The 17,617-nt window shown below is 38.7% G+C and overlaps 1 protein-coding gene across 3 annotated transcripts in view; it reads right to left on the bottom strand.

Annotated features, from left to right (window-relative positions):
- The window catches only part of PTPRO (protein tyrosine phosphatase receptor type O), a 241,875-nt gene that overhangs the window by 46,035 nt on the left and 178,223 nt on the right, over positions 1-17,617 (bottom strand). For all 3 annotated transcript variants that reach the window (XM_035706991.2, XM_025455202.3, XM_025455201.3), the window contains exons 13-14: positions 3,474-3,613; positions 488-620 (exon numbers count right to left, since the gene is read on the bottom strand). In XM_035706991.2, the coding sequence (XP_035562884.2) occupies positions 488-620; positions 3,474-3,613 (273 nt within the window). The remainder of the gene's footprint in view (positions 1-487; positions 621-3,473; positions 3,614-17,617) is intronic.

Consider the following 17,617-nt stretch of genomic DNA (forward strand, 5'->3'; position numbering starts at 1 on the left):
TTGTAGTTTGCCTTAATGGAAACTTTCCTGCTTTAATTCAGGAATTTAGTACTGTCATTGGTTGATCAGTGATGGCTAAGGGTCAAGGCGACCACAGATGAGCCTGAGTCCATCAGGACACTGTGGTTACTGCTGGAGAGGCAGATGAGGACCGTGGGTCTGATGGTAGCAGTTAGCGCTCACCAGCGTGTGTTAAGGCTTTATACACCTCATTTCTATGCTTCAGAACAGTTCAACGAGGTACGTATATTACGATTCCAGTTTTACAGATGAAAACACAGAGGTCCAGAGACAATAAATATGGTTCCCTAAATCACATAGATAGTAAGTGCAGTGAAAGTTTCCCTGACTCCGAAGCCTGGACTGCTTCAGTGGAACATGGTTCTATTGAAAGGATAAAGTACATATATTTGAAAAGAAAATGGAAGGAAAACCTGGAAAGGTAAATTTTCCAAAGACACCAGATCCCACGAACTCAAGTAATTACCCATTGTTGAGACGGCTATGAATGTGGGGACACTGGGGCTGTCGTGGCTGAAGCTGGTGACACTACAGTTGTAGGCAGTGGCAGGAAGAAGGCTGGAGATGGTCACAACGTGAGAAGAAACAGAAATCGGTTCCTGGAGATGCAGAACATAAGATGGATGTTATATCATCTTCATCTATTTGGCTTTTTTTTAGAGTCTTTTTCAGAGCTGAGTGGTTAATATACAAGCAGAAGAAAACATTTAAAAGATGCAGAAGGATAACAGTGAAAAACATTTCCTTCTTTTCCTGTCTTGTATGTATCCAGTTCTCTTCTATGGAAGGAGCTGTGGTTATTAGGGATTTTTTCCCTTCCCATCTATATTTTATGGATGTAAAAACATTAGATACAACTAAACAAAACCTAAGTGATAATGTAGTTTACACATCATGCTACTTATATTTTACCTGGTTATTAGTGTATTTTGGTGCTATTTTCACATCAGCACAGAGAAGCTGATTTATTCCTAAGTGCTGTGTAGACATTCACTGAAAGGTCATACTTTATTAAACCAGTCTCCTACTGAGGAATGTTTCAGTTGTCTCTGATTTCTTGCTATTACAAACAATGCTACAGTGAACATAATTTTAGGTTATGGAAACAAACATATATGGGCACACACTCGCTTAATATATTTATATGTGATGCATATATACACATACATATTCATACACAAAACCAGTGTGTGTGTGCATGCACATGAATGTACACATATATATGGGTATTCATATTCCCAGCAGTTGAATGATGAGTCCAAAAGTTTTATGTTTTTCATTTAGAAAGCTATTGACAAATTGTCTTCTTTTTTATTTTTCATTTTTTAAAGATTTTATTTATTTATTTGAGAGAGAGAGAGAGAGAGAGAGCACAAGTGTACATGACAGAGGGAAAGGGAGAAGCAAATTCCTTACCTAGTAGGGAGCCAGAAGTGGGGGCTAGATCCCAGGGGCCCGAGATTATGACCTGAGCCAAAGGCAGACACTTAACGAACTGATCCACCCAGGCACCCTGACAAATTGTCTTCTATAATTTTCCATATTATCCTGCTGCCATCAATGTGTGACAACACCTGTTCTCCCCTACTCTCCTTCCAATCCAATATATTTGTAAACTCTTTGAGTTTTTCCAATCTTATTAGTGGAAATTGCACCTCATTGTAGATTTATTTGGCATTTCTTTCACTGCTAGTGAGCTTGATTATCTTTTCATATGTTTAAGAATCTTTGTGTTTATTTTCTATGAAATACTTGTTTTGGGTTCTTGGTCTTTATTTTTTTTCTATTTGTAATTGCTCTTTGTATATTAAGGACACTACCCCCTTTGTCTGCTTTCTCAGCTTTTTTTAAAAAAAAGATTTTATTTTTATTTATTTATTCATGAGAGGCACAGAGAGGGAGGCAGAGACATAGGCAGAGGGAGAAGCATGCTCCCCACAGGGAACCAATGTGGGACTCAACCCCAGGACCCCGGGATCACCACCTGAGCCAAAGGCAGACGCTCAACCACTGAGTTACCCAGGTGCCCTGCTTTCTCAGCTTTTAAACAGCATCCACCAAAGGCACAGCGACTTTGTGTTCTCAAAAGCATTTAATATTAAACTATTCTTGAGCTGAACAGATTGTTAGTTTGATGGGCTAATGGTTAGACCAGTGACAAGTACCACAGTACAATATAAAAAGATGAGCCAGCATAACATTCTTTTTCAAAACAGGGATGTGAAACACTCCTGCCTAAATAAAAGAGAGACATCAGCACTTATTTCCAATTCTACCTCTTTTACTGTTCTATAAAAGAATGGTTCTAAAGGAAAGACTTTTGCTAGCAAGACTCTCATTGTAGTTGCTGCATAACCATTGTTTTCTTAGGGGAAGACATTACTATAGCTGCAGAGAAGAAAATCCGCTACTGGCAAAGCAGTTATTTCCATAAAGCATTCTTAGAATAGAAAAAAAAAAAAGATAAGCTGCTCAGTATAGATCAAAAAGAGATAAGTTTGTACAAGAAAATATCAAAAGGGGAAAGAAATCAAAGCAAATTATCTTAACACTCGTATGAAAAGATTCCCACTCCCAGAAATCCTTTCTTCTTTTCAATCTTATGAACTGCATTATTAAAAAGCATCAATTATTCATGTTCATAGAATTAGTCTGTACACTGGATTTTGTGACATCCCTCACAAACTTGACCTTTTCCTTCCATGCCTGGCTGAAAAATATTTTATTCTGGTGGCTTTGTTACATTTGGAGCTACTGGTTCATCTCTTTCCTTTCCTTCAGTTTGACCTGGTGAATAACTCAGCAGTAATTTTATCTGCTATTTACGATTCTAAAGCTTTAACAATCATTTCTCTCAGCCTTCATTTTCCCAAGCAAAATTGTCCTCCTTACTGACTAGAAATAGTCCCTTCTTTAAATTCTCTTAGTAGAATGGATCTCTCTATGGCACTTGCATTTTACTTTAATTATTTCTAGACTGATGTAATATCTATAACTGCACGAAAAAAATGTTAAAGCCAAGTATTGATTCTGCCATTTGTTTTTTTTTTTTTTTGATTCTGCCATTTGTATCACACATAGTGCCTTTCACATAACTGGCAATCAGTTCATATTTGTTAAACTGTATTTTATATGGCAGTGTCTATCCCTTTGATCGATTTAATGGCAATAGGAAAAATGAATCCATTTCAGTTCTCAGTATGACCCGGAGTGACTAGGGGTTAGGGACAAAAGATAAATGCAAAGATGAAACTAAACTTTGCAATTTGGCAGATTGGTTCTTATATTTAAGGCTTGCTGTAAGCCTATTGTTAATTTCTGTTACTGAAACACAAAAGGGCAAATGAACACTTTCCATTTTCTGTACTGTAAACAAATAAAATACTTCGATTTACTCAGATAATTAGCCTTAACCAAAATGAACTCAGACAAAGAATAAAAATGTACAGTACCTGGAGTTTTGTTTCTTGACTAGAGCCAACTTGTTGACAGAAGACTTCAAAGAAATCAGCCACTCCCTCCTCCACCCACAGCAAAGTCACTGAAGTCTGGGTTTTATTCACGGCAAACAGGGATTTTGGAGGAGCTGGTTCTGAGCAAAGACAGAGTTTTAAAAATTTCATTTAATTTAATGCATCCTTTCTTCTTTCATTGATTGGCAGGATAAAATAGACCAAAAAAAAAAAAAATCCAACCCAAACACAGGTAGTTAATAGCACCATCGAAATTTTATATTGCTTTGAAATATGTCCAAACACAGTTGTCACCTAACTTGGAAGACAGAATATTTTGCCTTCTTCTCTCCCTTCCACTTTATACTTCTCTTTTTGGAACACTTCTGTTTTCTACTTCAGCTTTATTATATATACATAATCTATTAATAGTTTTTGTTTCATCTGCACTGGAGCTACACTGCCCTAATAAGACATAACTTTCTGCAAGAGAAACAAAAATCTGTACTTAAATGGCTAACACAAATGAAAATGGTTTGCTTCCACCTAATGGAGACATCCAGTCTGGTACTCAGCCAAAAACCTGTCTTCCTTTTCTGGAGACCATTTGGAATAATTTAGTCAGAGGAATGGCTTTCTTGAAAATATAGTCAAAATTAAGAGTGGTAAAGCTAAATAGATACGATTTTTTTTTTTTAAGAAAAGGATTCATGGAAGGAGACTGGATAGTTAATAAAATGTTTAGGGGACTGATTTCTTTATCATATTCTTTTAGACATTAATCGTGATCAATAAATTAGTACATTAGTCAAATAAACGGTGCCCCTTCATACTCATTTCCAGTAAGTGAGTCAAGGGATTTGTTGGCCTAAGACCAAACCCCTGCTTGTTCCTCAGTGTTAGGGAGTGGCCTTGTGTCTTGTTCCCATACTCCTCAATCTCTTCTTCTCTCCTCCCCATGCCCTGTCATTTGGGTGTTATCTCCCCCTTGAATTCCTCCAGTACTCAAAGCACTATGCGTGAACCCCAGCACAGCAGCCAGAGTCCCTGTTATCCTGTCAGACCTCCTCAACATCACTTGTTTGGACATATTATATCTAGCTGTCAGGTTCATGGAACATCATACTTTGCCCACGTGAATGTCCCTGTCAGACAACTATCCCTGCTGTTTGCCTGTTACTTGGATTTGTTTTTTTTAAATTATTTGTCCCATGCTCCCAAAGTCTGTTCTCTAGTTCCTGGATTTCAGTAGTGCTTGAAGAAGCCCTCGAGGCCATTTCACTTCTTTGACATGTGGGCATCTTTGTGTGGGTAGGTTTGGAACTTCTTTCTAGAATATCATCATCATGGCCCTATTCAGAACCAGGTAGTATGTTGGAACCATTCTTCACCTGATTTATCACAGGCAACTTAAATTTTGTGCCCAACTAAAAAAAGAAACATTCTTTTCTTTTCAGAGGCAACTTGATGAGGTTAAGCAGAAAAGTTGAAGGAGGAAAGAGAGGGGTTTAGTCTTGGGTGGGCATAATTTACAACAGATGTCAGGACCCCTTTCTCATTTGCAATGAATCATATACTCCTCCAAATGTTGTACTGTCTCACTTCCCCTCTGATGAAAACTGTTGATGAAACATGGGGTCAGCTTCCATTTCCCTCATCCTTTATAACTGTCACTAGGTATGAGTCAGAGAGGGTAGGTCCTCCAATGATTCTGACTTGTGCAGATCTTGAATCTTTGGAGGCAAATGTGAGGTTGTCTGGGGCAGAGATGGATGATTTTTAGGCTGAACCTTGGTTATTTCTCTTTTCAAATCACACATGACAGAAATGCCCCTCACCGTGAGTCTCCTGAACTGATTAGATTCCCTAGGATATTAGTGTATTTCTTTTTCCTGATGGTTAGATAAACTCAGTTTAGCTATCCAATATGAACGTTGCCCAAGTCCTAATCTCCAGCTCCAACTTTTTTACATATGTATTTGCAATCACCTACCATCTGGGCTTCCTAAAGAGCACTACCATCCTTTCCTTGTTTGAGGCTCTCCTCTGGCTTCTCAGACCCTAGACAGCATATTTTTAAATAATTCTTGTCATCTCTTCCTTTTATCCATTCTTTTTATTATATTGCATGTTCAGGCTTTTGTCATCCACTTTATCAATCATTTACAACAGCCTCTTAATCCCTTTTCCTGCTTTTAATCAGTTCTTTCTTCATTTGTCAACCAGGACTTAAATAATCTTGAAATACCACTTTGCTCATGTTAAATCCTATCTGTGTAATAATCTATTGTGATCGATGTCTATTGCACCAAACCTAAATATGCCAAGTTTTAAAGATCCTACTCACATGGGCCACATTTTATCCACACAGCTTCACCACCATCCCTCTCGAATCAGAAATGCTTGCCTTGGTAGAGCCAATTTTCTCATACCAGCAGTACTCTTTCTCAATTCCGTGTACTTTTTCTTCTCCTTGGATCATCCTGAGATCAAGAAAAAGTCTTTCCTTCTCCCTGAAGCCTTATCTGTTGACTCTGTCTCTTGATGATCTATCTCTTCGCTGACCTTCTATTAATTACCCTATTTGATCTATGTGAGCAAAGTCCTGATTCTTCTAGGTCCTAATAGATTCTTTAAGAATAGGGACCATGTGTTATTTTGCTTTCACCTTAAACTAGCCACCTGCAACTGTTCAATAAATATTATCTATTGACTGATTTATTTCTAAGATTTTATTTATTTATTCATGAGAGACACACACAGAGAGAGAGAGGCAGAGACATAGGCAGAGAATCAGGCTCCCTGCGGGGGGAACCTGACGTGGAATTCAATCCCAGAATCCTGGGATCACGTCCTGAGCCGAAGGCAGATGCTCAACCTCTGAGCCACCCAGACATCCCTCTATTGACTGATTTAAACCATAGTCAAGATTAAGTAGTCAGAGGTATTAGTATTTAAGCATCAGGCAAGACCAGACACATTGGAGTTAAATTTTGATGTCCTCTGTCTTTTCTACAGTGATCAAATTGGTAAAATTATCAGCTTTCTGTGGCAGAGTCAAAGACTCATGAATTACAAGTGTTCTCAGTGGCCCAAAGAATGTGACTTGGATACTAGAGGAATGGTTTCTGTGGGTCTGCCTAAAAGTATGGATCTACGTGGTAAGTAGGATCCTCAGGAAGATCTCCAAAGGGGTTGGGACCCTTGAGCAGCCACGTGACAGAATTTTCTTTTCAGGTGATAAATAAGGGCAACAGATTATGCCAAGGTCACTTTCCCCATTACCACTGTATCCTTTTCTGAAAGACATATGCATATTAGCTCTATAGGTCAATGAATAACATTCACAAATCATCTGCTTGGGGACTGGTTAGGATCTTTGTGATAGGTATATTTTCTTAGATGTACTGGAGAGAATTTTCACTCAGCTAGTCCAAGGGAAACAAAGAAAAGCACTGCAATATTTCATAAGTGGAGGTGTAATTGGATTGGAAAGGGCTTCTAATTAAATTTCACTACTCAAGACAACATCTGCCCCAGGAAATGTATTAAAATGTTAGGACTGTACTGTCCAACACAGTAGCTATTAGCCACATGTAGCTACTGAGAACTTGAAATGTGGCTAGTATAAATTGAAAGGAGCTAAAAAAGGGAAATACAGGCTGAATTTTGAAGGCTTGGCATAAAATAAGAATAAAGATATCTCATTTATAATTTCACATATCAATTACATGTTAGGATGATACTACTTTGATATATTTGGTTAAATAAGGTTCACATATCAATTACATGTTAGGGTGATATTACTTTGATATATTTGGTTAAATAAGGTATATTAGACTCAGTTTCATCTCTCTCTTTTTAGCATTTTGTAATGTGGTACTAGAAAATTTAAAATTTCATATATAGTTCTCATTATATTTCAATTGTACAGTACAGGGTTAGAGTACTCCTTCCCGTTTGGTAGAGCAGAAGTGTGGAAATTCTTGACAGAAGCTGGTTGATGTTTTTCCCCTTCTGTTATCTATCTCCTCTCATAAGAAGGCAAAGTCAGCTAAACTCCTTAGCCTAGTATGATTTAGATAATTCCTCTTTCCCATCCTCAGGCAGAAGACCAAAAGGGAGTAGTGGCTAAAATATTGTTCAGGCAACTTCATATGATAGGGAATGCAGTGACATGCAAAAGCCTTTTTATTGGTCTCTACCTCTATTATGGGATGATTGTGTTCCCCAAAATTCCTATCTTGCAGTCTTAACCCCCAGCACCTCAAAAATGTGAATGTGTTTGAAGATAGGGCCTTTCAAGAGGTAAGTTAAAAGAGAGAAAATGAGTGGGAAATATCAGAGAGGGAGACAGAACATGAGACTCTTAATTCTGGGAAACGAAAAAGGGGTGGTGGAAAGAGAGGTGGGCAGGGGTGGGGGTGACTGGGTGACGGGCATTGACCATTGACGGGGGCACTTGATGGGATGAGCACTGGGTGTTATGCTGTATGTTGGCAAATTGAACTCAAATAAATAAATAAATAAATAAATAAATAAATAAATAAAATGAAGCGTGGGTGGACCTCAATCCAACCTGACTGGTGTTCCTACAAGAACAGGAAATATAGGCAAAGAGACACCAAAGATGAGTGGAAACAAAAAAACCAAGTGAGGATACAGCTGGAATGTGGCCACCTGTAAGCCCAGGAGAAAGGCTTCGAAGAAACCAAACCTGCTGATACCTTCATCTTGGACTTTCAGTCTTGAGAACTGTAAGAAAATAAGTTTCTGTTGGTTAAGCCACCCAATCTGTGATATTTTGTTATGGCAGCTCTAGCAAACAAATAAAGGCCCTTACTAGTCAAAATATCAAATACAAGGGTACCTGGGTGGCTCAGTGTTTGAGTGTCTGCCTTTGGCTCAGGGTGTGATCCTGGGGTCCTGGGATTGAGTCCTCCATCAGGCTCCCCATAGGGAGCCTGCTTCTCTCTCTGCCTATGTTTCTGCCTCTCTCTGTGTCTCTCATGAATAAATAAATAAAATCTTAAAAAAAAAAATCAAATATAGTCCAGCTCATCAAAGGCAGGGGTGGGAAGACCTCAATGATTTATGAAGAGCAAATGAGCTTTAAGAGAACATGCACAAAACACTTTATATGATATAAATGGCCATGTGAATATTAGTTACAGAACATCCTCTTGCTATCACTTTCTACTCCTATGTAAATACAGGGTTGTTTGCTTTATAATACCCTCTAAGAGCTTTCTAACATTGCCAGGGTTATACTCAACTATTTGGTCCTCTTCTTTTTTTTCTCTTCTTTCCTTTTCAAGTCTCTCTTATTCGAGTGGGGAATCCAACTTAATTTTATAAGGAAATTCAGTACAAGGCCCAGAACATGGGCAGAAAGGAAAGTTGTAAGGCTATCTCTACATTTAATTTAGGTTGGATTATGAGAGGCTCAAACTGTTCCCTAGGATCTTGCGGGAGTGAAGGTGACCTTGGGTAAAGTATGAGCTGGTGCCTGACTCTTATTCTTTGCTCTGGCAGCAAATTTCTTCCTTTCCTAGGAAATCCCGAAGGGAGTCAGGTGTAATATTTCATGTTGGAGCCAAAGAGAATGTATTTATTGTCTAAAATCCATCTTTTTCTGACAATTATTGCATTTTTTCTTATTTTAATGTGACCCATTAGTTTAGCTGCTGATAGAATGATGTTAATGAGGCCAAGATTATATCCACGAGGGCCCACTGGTTTCATTCTGTTTCTAGTTTATACCTATAAACCTGGTGAGTCATTTTACAAACTTGTGACACTGGTGATAAGGGGAATTCAACAGAAAAATATTGTAAAAAATTATTGATATGATAAAATCTATTTTCAATCCTCAGCATCACTGACAGAAATTTGCTAGTGTCCTCTTCATACACAAAGGATAACCTTTAAGGTCTATATTATTATAGGTCTTTTAAATCCATTTTTTAAATTTTCCTCAAGACAGGCAGTTCTACCTTAAGCAGTATAAGCCTAATTTATATTCAACTTGGTCAAAGAAAACATTTGTGACTTAAACAGTGCAAGTCACATAAATCATGCCTAACTTGATCAAAACCAACATCTTCAAAAAAAAAAAAAAAGCACTATTCGAAAGTAAAAAAAAAAAATGTTAGAGAAATTATTCATGGTGAGTTAAGGTTGGTACGCAGTGAAATTAAGAAGTTGAAAATTTATATTAAATAACAGAAACCTGTGCTAGATCCAAAGTAAGTAAGCCTATTCTCTTGTCAATTTAGGGAGATTCTTTTAATAAGTAATGAGAAAATTTAAAAACGTATTGGAGGGCAGCCCCAGTGGCACAGTGGTTTAGCCTGCAGTCCAGGGTGCGATCCTGGAGACCCGGGATTGAATCCCACGTCGGGCTCCCTGCATGGAGCCTGCTTCTCCCTCTGCCTGTGTCTCTGCCTCTCTCTCTTTCTCGCTGTGTCTCTCATGAATAAATAAATAAATAAATAAATAAATAAATAAATAAATAAATAAATAAAATTAAAAAAGAATAAAAACATCTTGGGGAGATATTAAAAAATATTCAAGCAAATATTACATTTTAATCAGGCCCTTTCCATATGCAAAACATAGAATTTTCTCAGAAATTAGAAATACCTGTGATTTCTATTACATTTTAAATAACTTTTTTAAAAAGATTTTATTTATTTATTTATTTTTTCATGAGAGACACAGAGAGGCAGAGACATAGGCAGTGGGAGAAGTAGCCTCCCTGTGGGGATCCAGATGTGGGACTCACATCCCAGGACCCTGTGATCATGACCTGAGTCAAAGGCAGACACTCAACCACTGAGCTACCCAGGAATCCCTTAAATAAATTCTTTATGGTTTAATGATAGAAAGCCTAGTATCCCCTTCTGTGAGTCATCGGGCGTTTTTATGGTTTTGCTAGCTCTAGTAACTTCTAAAGATTAGTAGAATTTTTCAAAAAAAGCTCTCATTTAACTTTACTTAGTTTCAAAACAACATATCTAACTTCTTCCTTTCTTTGGTTCCAAGAATATGGCTTTTTTTTCTTAGCATTTTTATTTGGTTAAGAGTTATTTTTGCCAAATTCTTAGAAAAAAGTCACTACTCTTATTGTATCATTAGCCTTATTGCTTTTACTCTGAACTTGGGTATGAATTAAATTCTAAAACTGGAAGAGATATTAAAGATCATTTAGTCCACACTCTCATTTTTATAGATGAGGTGACTGAAATCCAGAGGACCTAATTCACTTTTCAAAGATAACGCAGCTTGTCTGTGAAAGCAGTAACTGGAATCCAGACCTCTGGACATCTAGTTAAGGGTTCTTTGTACACCTGGATTCTTCCCTAAAACTGTGGGTGTTTGGCACTTATTTCCATATAATGGAAGATAAGGGGTCTCCTGAGAGGTTCCCTTTTCTAGAAGACCAACTTTTTCAGAGTGGGCACTTGCTCATACATTGAGATCAGTGCCAGATATCACAGTGATGGCCCGAATTGTCCATCATCCAGATCCTTCCAATATGTTGAGCAAAAACCTACAGGCTCTGCAAGTCACTTGATGGCGTGCAGAAGTGCTTTTAAGGAAGTGATAAAGTTGTGTGGCTTGGCTGTGAGCAGCTGGCAAATGGCAGTGAAACTCACAAGACCACAATGAGAAATGAGAGAGAAAGAGATTAAGAAGAGGCATCCAGTTGGTCTTGGGACCAGGGATGGAGTTATGAAACAGTAACGTGTCTGGCAGCCCAACCCAGAAGACAATGCTCGCATGAGGTCGCTGGTCCTGCAGGACTGTACAAGAAGGGTACCATGGCAGCCATGATCCTCCGAAAACCTGGAGAACACGTTTCTGTAAGAAGGCAATGGAAGGGGATCCCTGTGTGGCGCAGCGGTTTAGCGCCTGCCTTTGGCCCAGGGCGCGATCCTGGAGACCCAGGATCAAATCCCACGTCGGGCTCCCGGTGCATGGAGCCTGCTTCTCCCTCTGCCTGTGTCTCTGCCTCTCTCTCTCTCACTGTTTGCCTATCATAAATAAATTAAAAAAAAAAAATTAAAAAAAAAAAAAAGAAGGCAATGGAAGAAATCTTCCACAAGCTTCCATGATCGCTCCCACCAGCCTCCTCTACCCCATGGGTGCCCCTATACTCTGTCACTTTTCCTCACTACAGATTCACCCAGTCTAAGGCCACCCATTCCAGTGGCACCCAGGGTCCTCCCACCTCTGACCCAGGCAACGATGTCATTTTAATGTCACCTTTAATTATTCTGCACCATCAATTTTCCCTGTTCTGTTAAATCATGTTGATTAGTCCATTGCAAAACTGTTTCCGACCCACTTCAAAAAATAGGAAGAATAAGAAAAAGCACACAAATCCAATGAAACGAATAAAAACTCCTGGATTCTATTTTCAGCTCCGGCTCATCTTTTCTCCTCTTTATAATCACACTCCTCAAAAGTTTTGTTATTCCAGCTGTCTTCAGTTGTTCTCCTTTTATTCTCTCTTGAATTACTTTAAATAACATCTTTTTCCGTCACCGCTCCAACCCAAATGCCTCCTCCCCGAACCACCATTGACTTCTGGGTTGCTAATGTTAGCAGTCAATTCTCTCTCTCTCTCTTTATTTATTTTTGCGTATTTTCTTATTGGAGTTCAATTTGCCAACATATAGCATAAAACCCAGTGCTCATCCCATCAAGTGACCCCCTCAGTGCCCATCATCCAGTCACCCCCACCCCACGCCCACCTCCCTTTCCACTACCCCTTGTTCGTTTCCCAGAGTTGGAAGTCTCTCATGTTCTGTCTCCTTTTCTGATATTTCCCACTCATTTTTTTCCTTTCCCCTCTATTCCCTTTCACTATTTTTTATATTCCTTGAATGAATGAGACCATATAATGTTTGTCCTTCTCCGATTGACTTACTTCACTCAGCATAATACCCTCCAGTTCGATCCACGTTGAAGCAAATGGTGGGTATTCGTCTCTTCTGATGGCTGAGGAATATTCCATTATATACATAGACCACAGCTTCTTTATCCATTCATCTTTCGGGGGACACCGAGGCTCCTTCCACAGTTTGGCTATTGTGGACATTGCTGCTAGAAACATCGGGGCTCAGGTGTCCTGGCGTCTCCCTGCATCTGTATCTTTGGGGTAAATCCCCAGCAGTGAAATTGCTGGGTCGTAGGGCAGGTCTATTTTTAACTCTTTGAGGAACCTCCACACAGTTTTCCAGAGTGGCTGCACCAGTTCACATTCCCACCAACAGTGTAAGAGGGTTCCCCTTTCTCCACATCCTCTCCAACATTTGTTGTTTCCTGCTTGTTAATTTTCCCCATTCTCACTGGTGTGAGGTGGTATCTCATTATGGTTTTGATTTGTATTTCCCTGATGGCCAGTAATGTGGATTATTTTCTCATGTGCTTGTTGGCCATGAGTATATCTTCTTTGGTAAAATTTCTGTTCATGTCTTTTGCCCATTTCACGATTGGTTTGTTTGATTCTTTGCTGTTTATTTTAACAAATTCTTTATAGATCTTGGATACTAGCCCTTTATCTGATACGTCATTTGCAAATATCTTCTCCCATTCTGTAGGTTGTCTTCTAGTTTTGTTGGCTGTTTCTTTTACTGTGAAGAAGCCTTTTTTTTAAGGGGATATATTTTTTTAAATTTTTATTTATTTATGATAGTCACACACAGAGAGAGGGAGAGAGAGAGAGAGAGAGAGAGAGAGAGAGAGGCAGAGACATAGGCAGAGGGAGAAGCAGGCTCCATGCACCTGGAGCCCAATGTGGGATTCGAACCCGGGTCTCCAGGATCGCACCCTGGGCCAAAGGCAGGCGCTAAACCGCTGTGCCACCCAGGGTTCCTGTGAAGAAGCTTTTTATCTTGATTAAGTCCCAATAGTTTATTTTTGCTTTTTTTCTCCTTGCCTTCACAGATGTATCTTGTAAGAAGTTGCTGTAGCCAAGTTCAAAAAGTGTGTTGCCTGTGTTCTCCTCTAGGATTTTGATGGATTCTCGTCTCACATTTAGATCTTCCATCCATTTTGAGTTTATCTTTGTGTATGGTGTAAGAGAATGGTCTAGTTTCATTCTTCTGCACGTGGCTGTCCAATTTTCCCAGCACCATTTGTGGAAGAAACTGAAGAAGTCAAACTCTTTCTCTTTGCAGATGACATAATACTGTACATAGAAAACCAAAAGACTCCACCCCAAGATTGCTAGAACTCATACAGCAATTTGGCAGTGTGGCAGGATACAAAATCAATGCCCAGAAATCAGTGGCATTTCTATACACTAACAATGAGACTGAAGAAAGAGAAATTAAGGAGTCAATCCCATTTACAATTGCACCCAAAAGCATAAGATACCTAGGAATAAACCTAACCAAAGAGGTAAAGGATCTATATCCTAAAAACTATAGAACACTTCTGAAAGAAACTGAGGAAGACACAAAGAGATGGAAAAATATTCCATGCTCATGGATTAGAAGAATTAATATTGTGAAAATGTCAATGCTACCCAGCGCAATTTACACATTTAATGCAATCCCTATCAAAATACCATGGATTTTCTTCAGAGAGTTGGAACAAATCATCTTAAGATTTGTGTGGAATCAGAAAAGACCCTGAATGGCCAGGGAAATATTGAAAAAGAAAACCATATCTGGGGGCATCAAAATGCCAGATTTCACGTTGTACTACAAAGCTGTGGTCATCAAGACAGTGTGGTACTGGCACAAAAACAGACACATAGATCAATGGAACAGAATAGAGAATCCAGAAGTGGACCCTCAACTCTATAGTCAACTAATACTTGACAAAGCAGGAAAGAATATCTACTGAAAAAAGGACAGTCTCTTCAATAAATGGTGTCAATTCTCATTCCATATCTTCCTTGACTTACCAGCAGGCTTGACAAGTCGATCAATCAAGCGCTTTCTTCGCTTGGTTCTTTGAACATCACACCCTTCTGTGTTCCTTCTTACTTCACTGGTCATTCCATCTCAGGCTTTCTTGCTGGTTCCCTCACACCACCTCCATTTCTTAAAGTTTGGGTGCCAAGGCTCAGTCCTTGGATAACATTCTTTTTTCTTAATCCATTCCGTGATAATCTCATCAAGTCTGTTTCCTAACTACCCTCAAATTTATACTTCCCAGTCTTGAAATCTCCCAGAATCCAAGCTCCTTTATCTAACTGCACACTCAACATTTGTTCTTAAATGTTTAGCAGGAACCTGTTTAACAGGGACCTTCAAATGTGGACACATCCAAGTCTCAGCTTCTGATCTTTCACCCAAATCTGCCTCTCTGCTCTGGGATCCCTGCTCAGTGGGGAGCCAGCTTCTCCCTCTCCTCTCTGCTTGTGAGCTTTCTCTCTATCTCTCTCACTACTTCTGTTTCTCTCAAATAAACATATTTTTTAAAGTATCCAAATTGGAATACTTTTTCGGGAAGAGAAGTATTGCAAAAACGAGTGACTGGCCTTTAACTGATCTGTAGCAGATGTAAGCTCATATTGTCTGTGGTATCTCAGGTGTACAGTCATCTTCTTCCTGACTTTTCCTTGAGCCTTCGAGATATACTATTGCTTCTGGAGCTTTTCACCTGTTGTTCATTTCTGTATTCTCAGCACCTAGATTAGTATGTAGCATAGTAGATGCTAAATAAATATTTGTGGATGGATAGAATAAATTAACTTTTTAAAGTATAGTATCTTAATTAATTTATTGACTTTTTCTTACTGATAGCCTTTGAAAATAAGTAAATAAATAAATATGGTTGGATGGATGGATAGATAGAATGGATGTGCATATTTTCTTTCTTCTCTCACTTTCTCCTTCCCTTTGCTTCCATGCATTCATTCATCCATTTTTCTTTCCTTTTCTCTGTGCTACATTGACACAATTTATTCACACTTGTATCTTATTAAACGCATTTCTTTTTTGTTGGGGGGTGAGAGGGATAAAAGGTAGTCACTAACTAGGAGAGGATCCAAGAAAAGGACATGGGTGGATAGGGAGAGGTATTTTATTTTATTTTATTATTTTATTTTATTATTTTATTTTATTTTATTTTATTTTATTTTATTTTATTTTATTTATTTTTAAAGATTTTATTTATTTATTCATAGAGATTCAAAGAGAGAGAGAGGCAGAGACACAGGCAGAGGGAGAAGCAGGCTCCATGCAGGGAGCCCAACATGAGACTGGATCCAGGGTCTCCAGGATCACGCTGCAGGTGGCGCTAAACTGCTGCACCACAGGGGCTGTCCAGGGAGAGGTATTTTAGACTTCACTTAACTCACTTCCTACCAAAAATAAGGACTGCATCTATCCAACCAACTATTTCTAAAATTTAAACTCAATGATTTCAACGTAAGAATAAACAAATTTTCTCAACTGAGAGTGAGATCATGAAGGGTAGTACTATGTAATAGCTGGGCTTTTATAAAGTCAGAGATTACTTTTCATCAAAGCATAAATAATAATTTGTAATCTGAAATGTTATGAGAAAGAGAGAGGTTGTAAAATGCTCCTAATTCCTGACATCTGAAAGTATTCTTTCTTATCTATAGTCAAACTATGTTTTAAAGATTTCTAATCTATATAAAACCTTTCATGATTGAGAGTAAGAAAATCAAACTAATTATTAATACCTACATTCCAAAAGAGGAACAGAGAAAGCCACACAAGTGGGTATGAAACTCCTCCCTGCTCTGTTAGAAGTGTTCACTAAAAAATAGAAGTTTTTAGAAAAAAATACACTCCAAAATCAGCAAAACATAAGCAGCAGATGGATAAAAAGTGCTGAATCACTGTTTCTCCACCCAGGCTCAGCAATGTGTAAAGTCTAATTTCTCTAGGTTCCAATTGTTCAAATGAAGACATTGCACTAAATTATCTTTGAATCTCTCCTAGCACTTTAAAGAACTAAAGTTACCTGATTCCTTATCTTGCACCTGTCTGAACACAACGGTGGTTGAAACACCGTAGAAGTTTGACAAAGATGGTGTATGCATTCTGTTTCTAGTTTTCTCTGACCTCACTGGCTATACCTTCCCAGTCTCTTTCTTGACTCCTCTACTGCTCAGCGTCTAAGCACTGGAGTGGTTCTTTCCTATTTCTGCTTACTAGTCAGTGGTCTCATCCAGACACTCCAAAATTTATATCTCCAGTCCAGAATTCTCCCCTGATCTCCAGACTCATAACAATAATCATTTTATTTGACAACTGTACTTGGATGTCCTCTCAATTTTTTTATGACCAGAGAAAAATCTGTGATTCTCACCCTACCCTCAATTTACTCCTCTTCTAGTTTTTCTAGTCTTCGGTCTTGGTGAATTGCACCACCATCCACCCTACTTGCTCAAGAGCAAAGCCTAGGAGTCATCCTTATTTTACCCCACAAGAAAGCTCTGTGGACACAACCTCCAAAATAACTCCTGTAGTCTGTCCATTTTTCTCTTCCATTATTACTACTCAAGTCAAAGTTGCCATCATTTCCCATGGAACTTATTGAATTAGAATGTTATTTTTAAAGATTTATTTATTTATTTATTTATTTATTTATTTATTTATGAGAGAGAGAGAGAGCAGGGGGATGGATAGAGGGAGAGAGAGAATCTCAAGCCGACTCCATACTGAGTGTACAGCCAAACACGGGGCTTGACCCCATAACCCTGAGATCATGACCTGAGCCAAAGTCAAGAATTAGCTGTCCAACTGACTGAGCCACCCAGGTGCCCCTAGAATGCTATTTTTAAACTTAGGACACATGGTCCCTTAATCAGTCTCCCTGTCTTCATTGGTGACACAACAATCCTTCCTCTATTAAGCAACCAGAGATATTATTTTAAATGTGTAGTTTTAATTCTCTACATGCCTTCTTATTGCACTCAACATAAAACCTCAGCTCCATCTTCTTAAAAATCCTATACGATCTGGCCTCTGCTTAGTCTCTCCACTTAGCATGCCCTTTCCCAAACTTTTCATGGCAGATCTTTTCTTGTTATTCATATTTCGCATCATTGCTTCCTCAGAGAAAGGTTTGGCTGCATACATAATCTGTCCCACCCTGGCCTGTTTTAATATGCTATACAGCACTTCTTACCATCTCCCCCTTCA

Source organism: Canis lupus, chromosome 27 (genome assembly GCF_003254725.2).
Source record: "Canis lupus dingo isolate Sandy chromosome 27, ASM325472v2, whole genome shotgun sequence".
Taxonomy (NCBI): domain Eukaryota; kingdom Metazoa; phylum Chordata; class Mammalia; order Carnivora; family Canidae; genus Canis; species Canis lupus.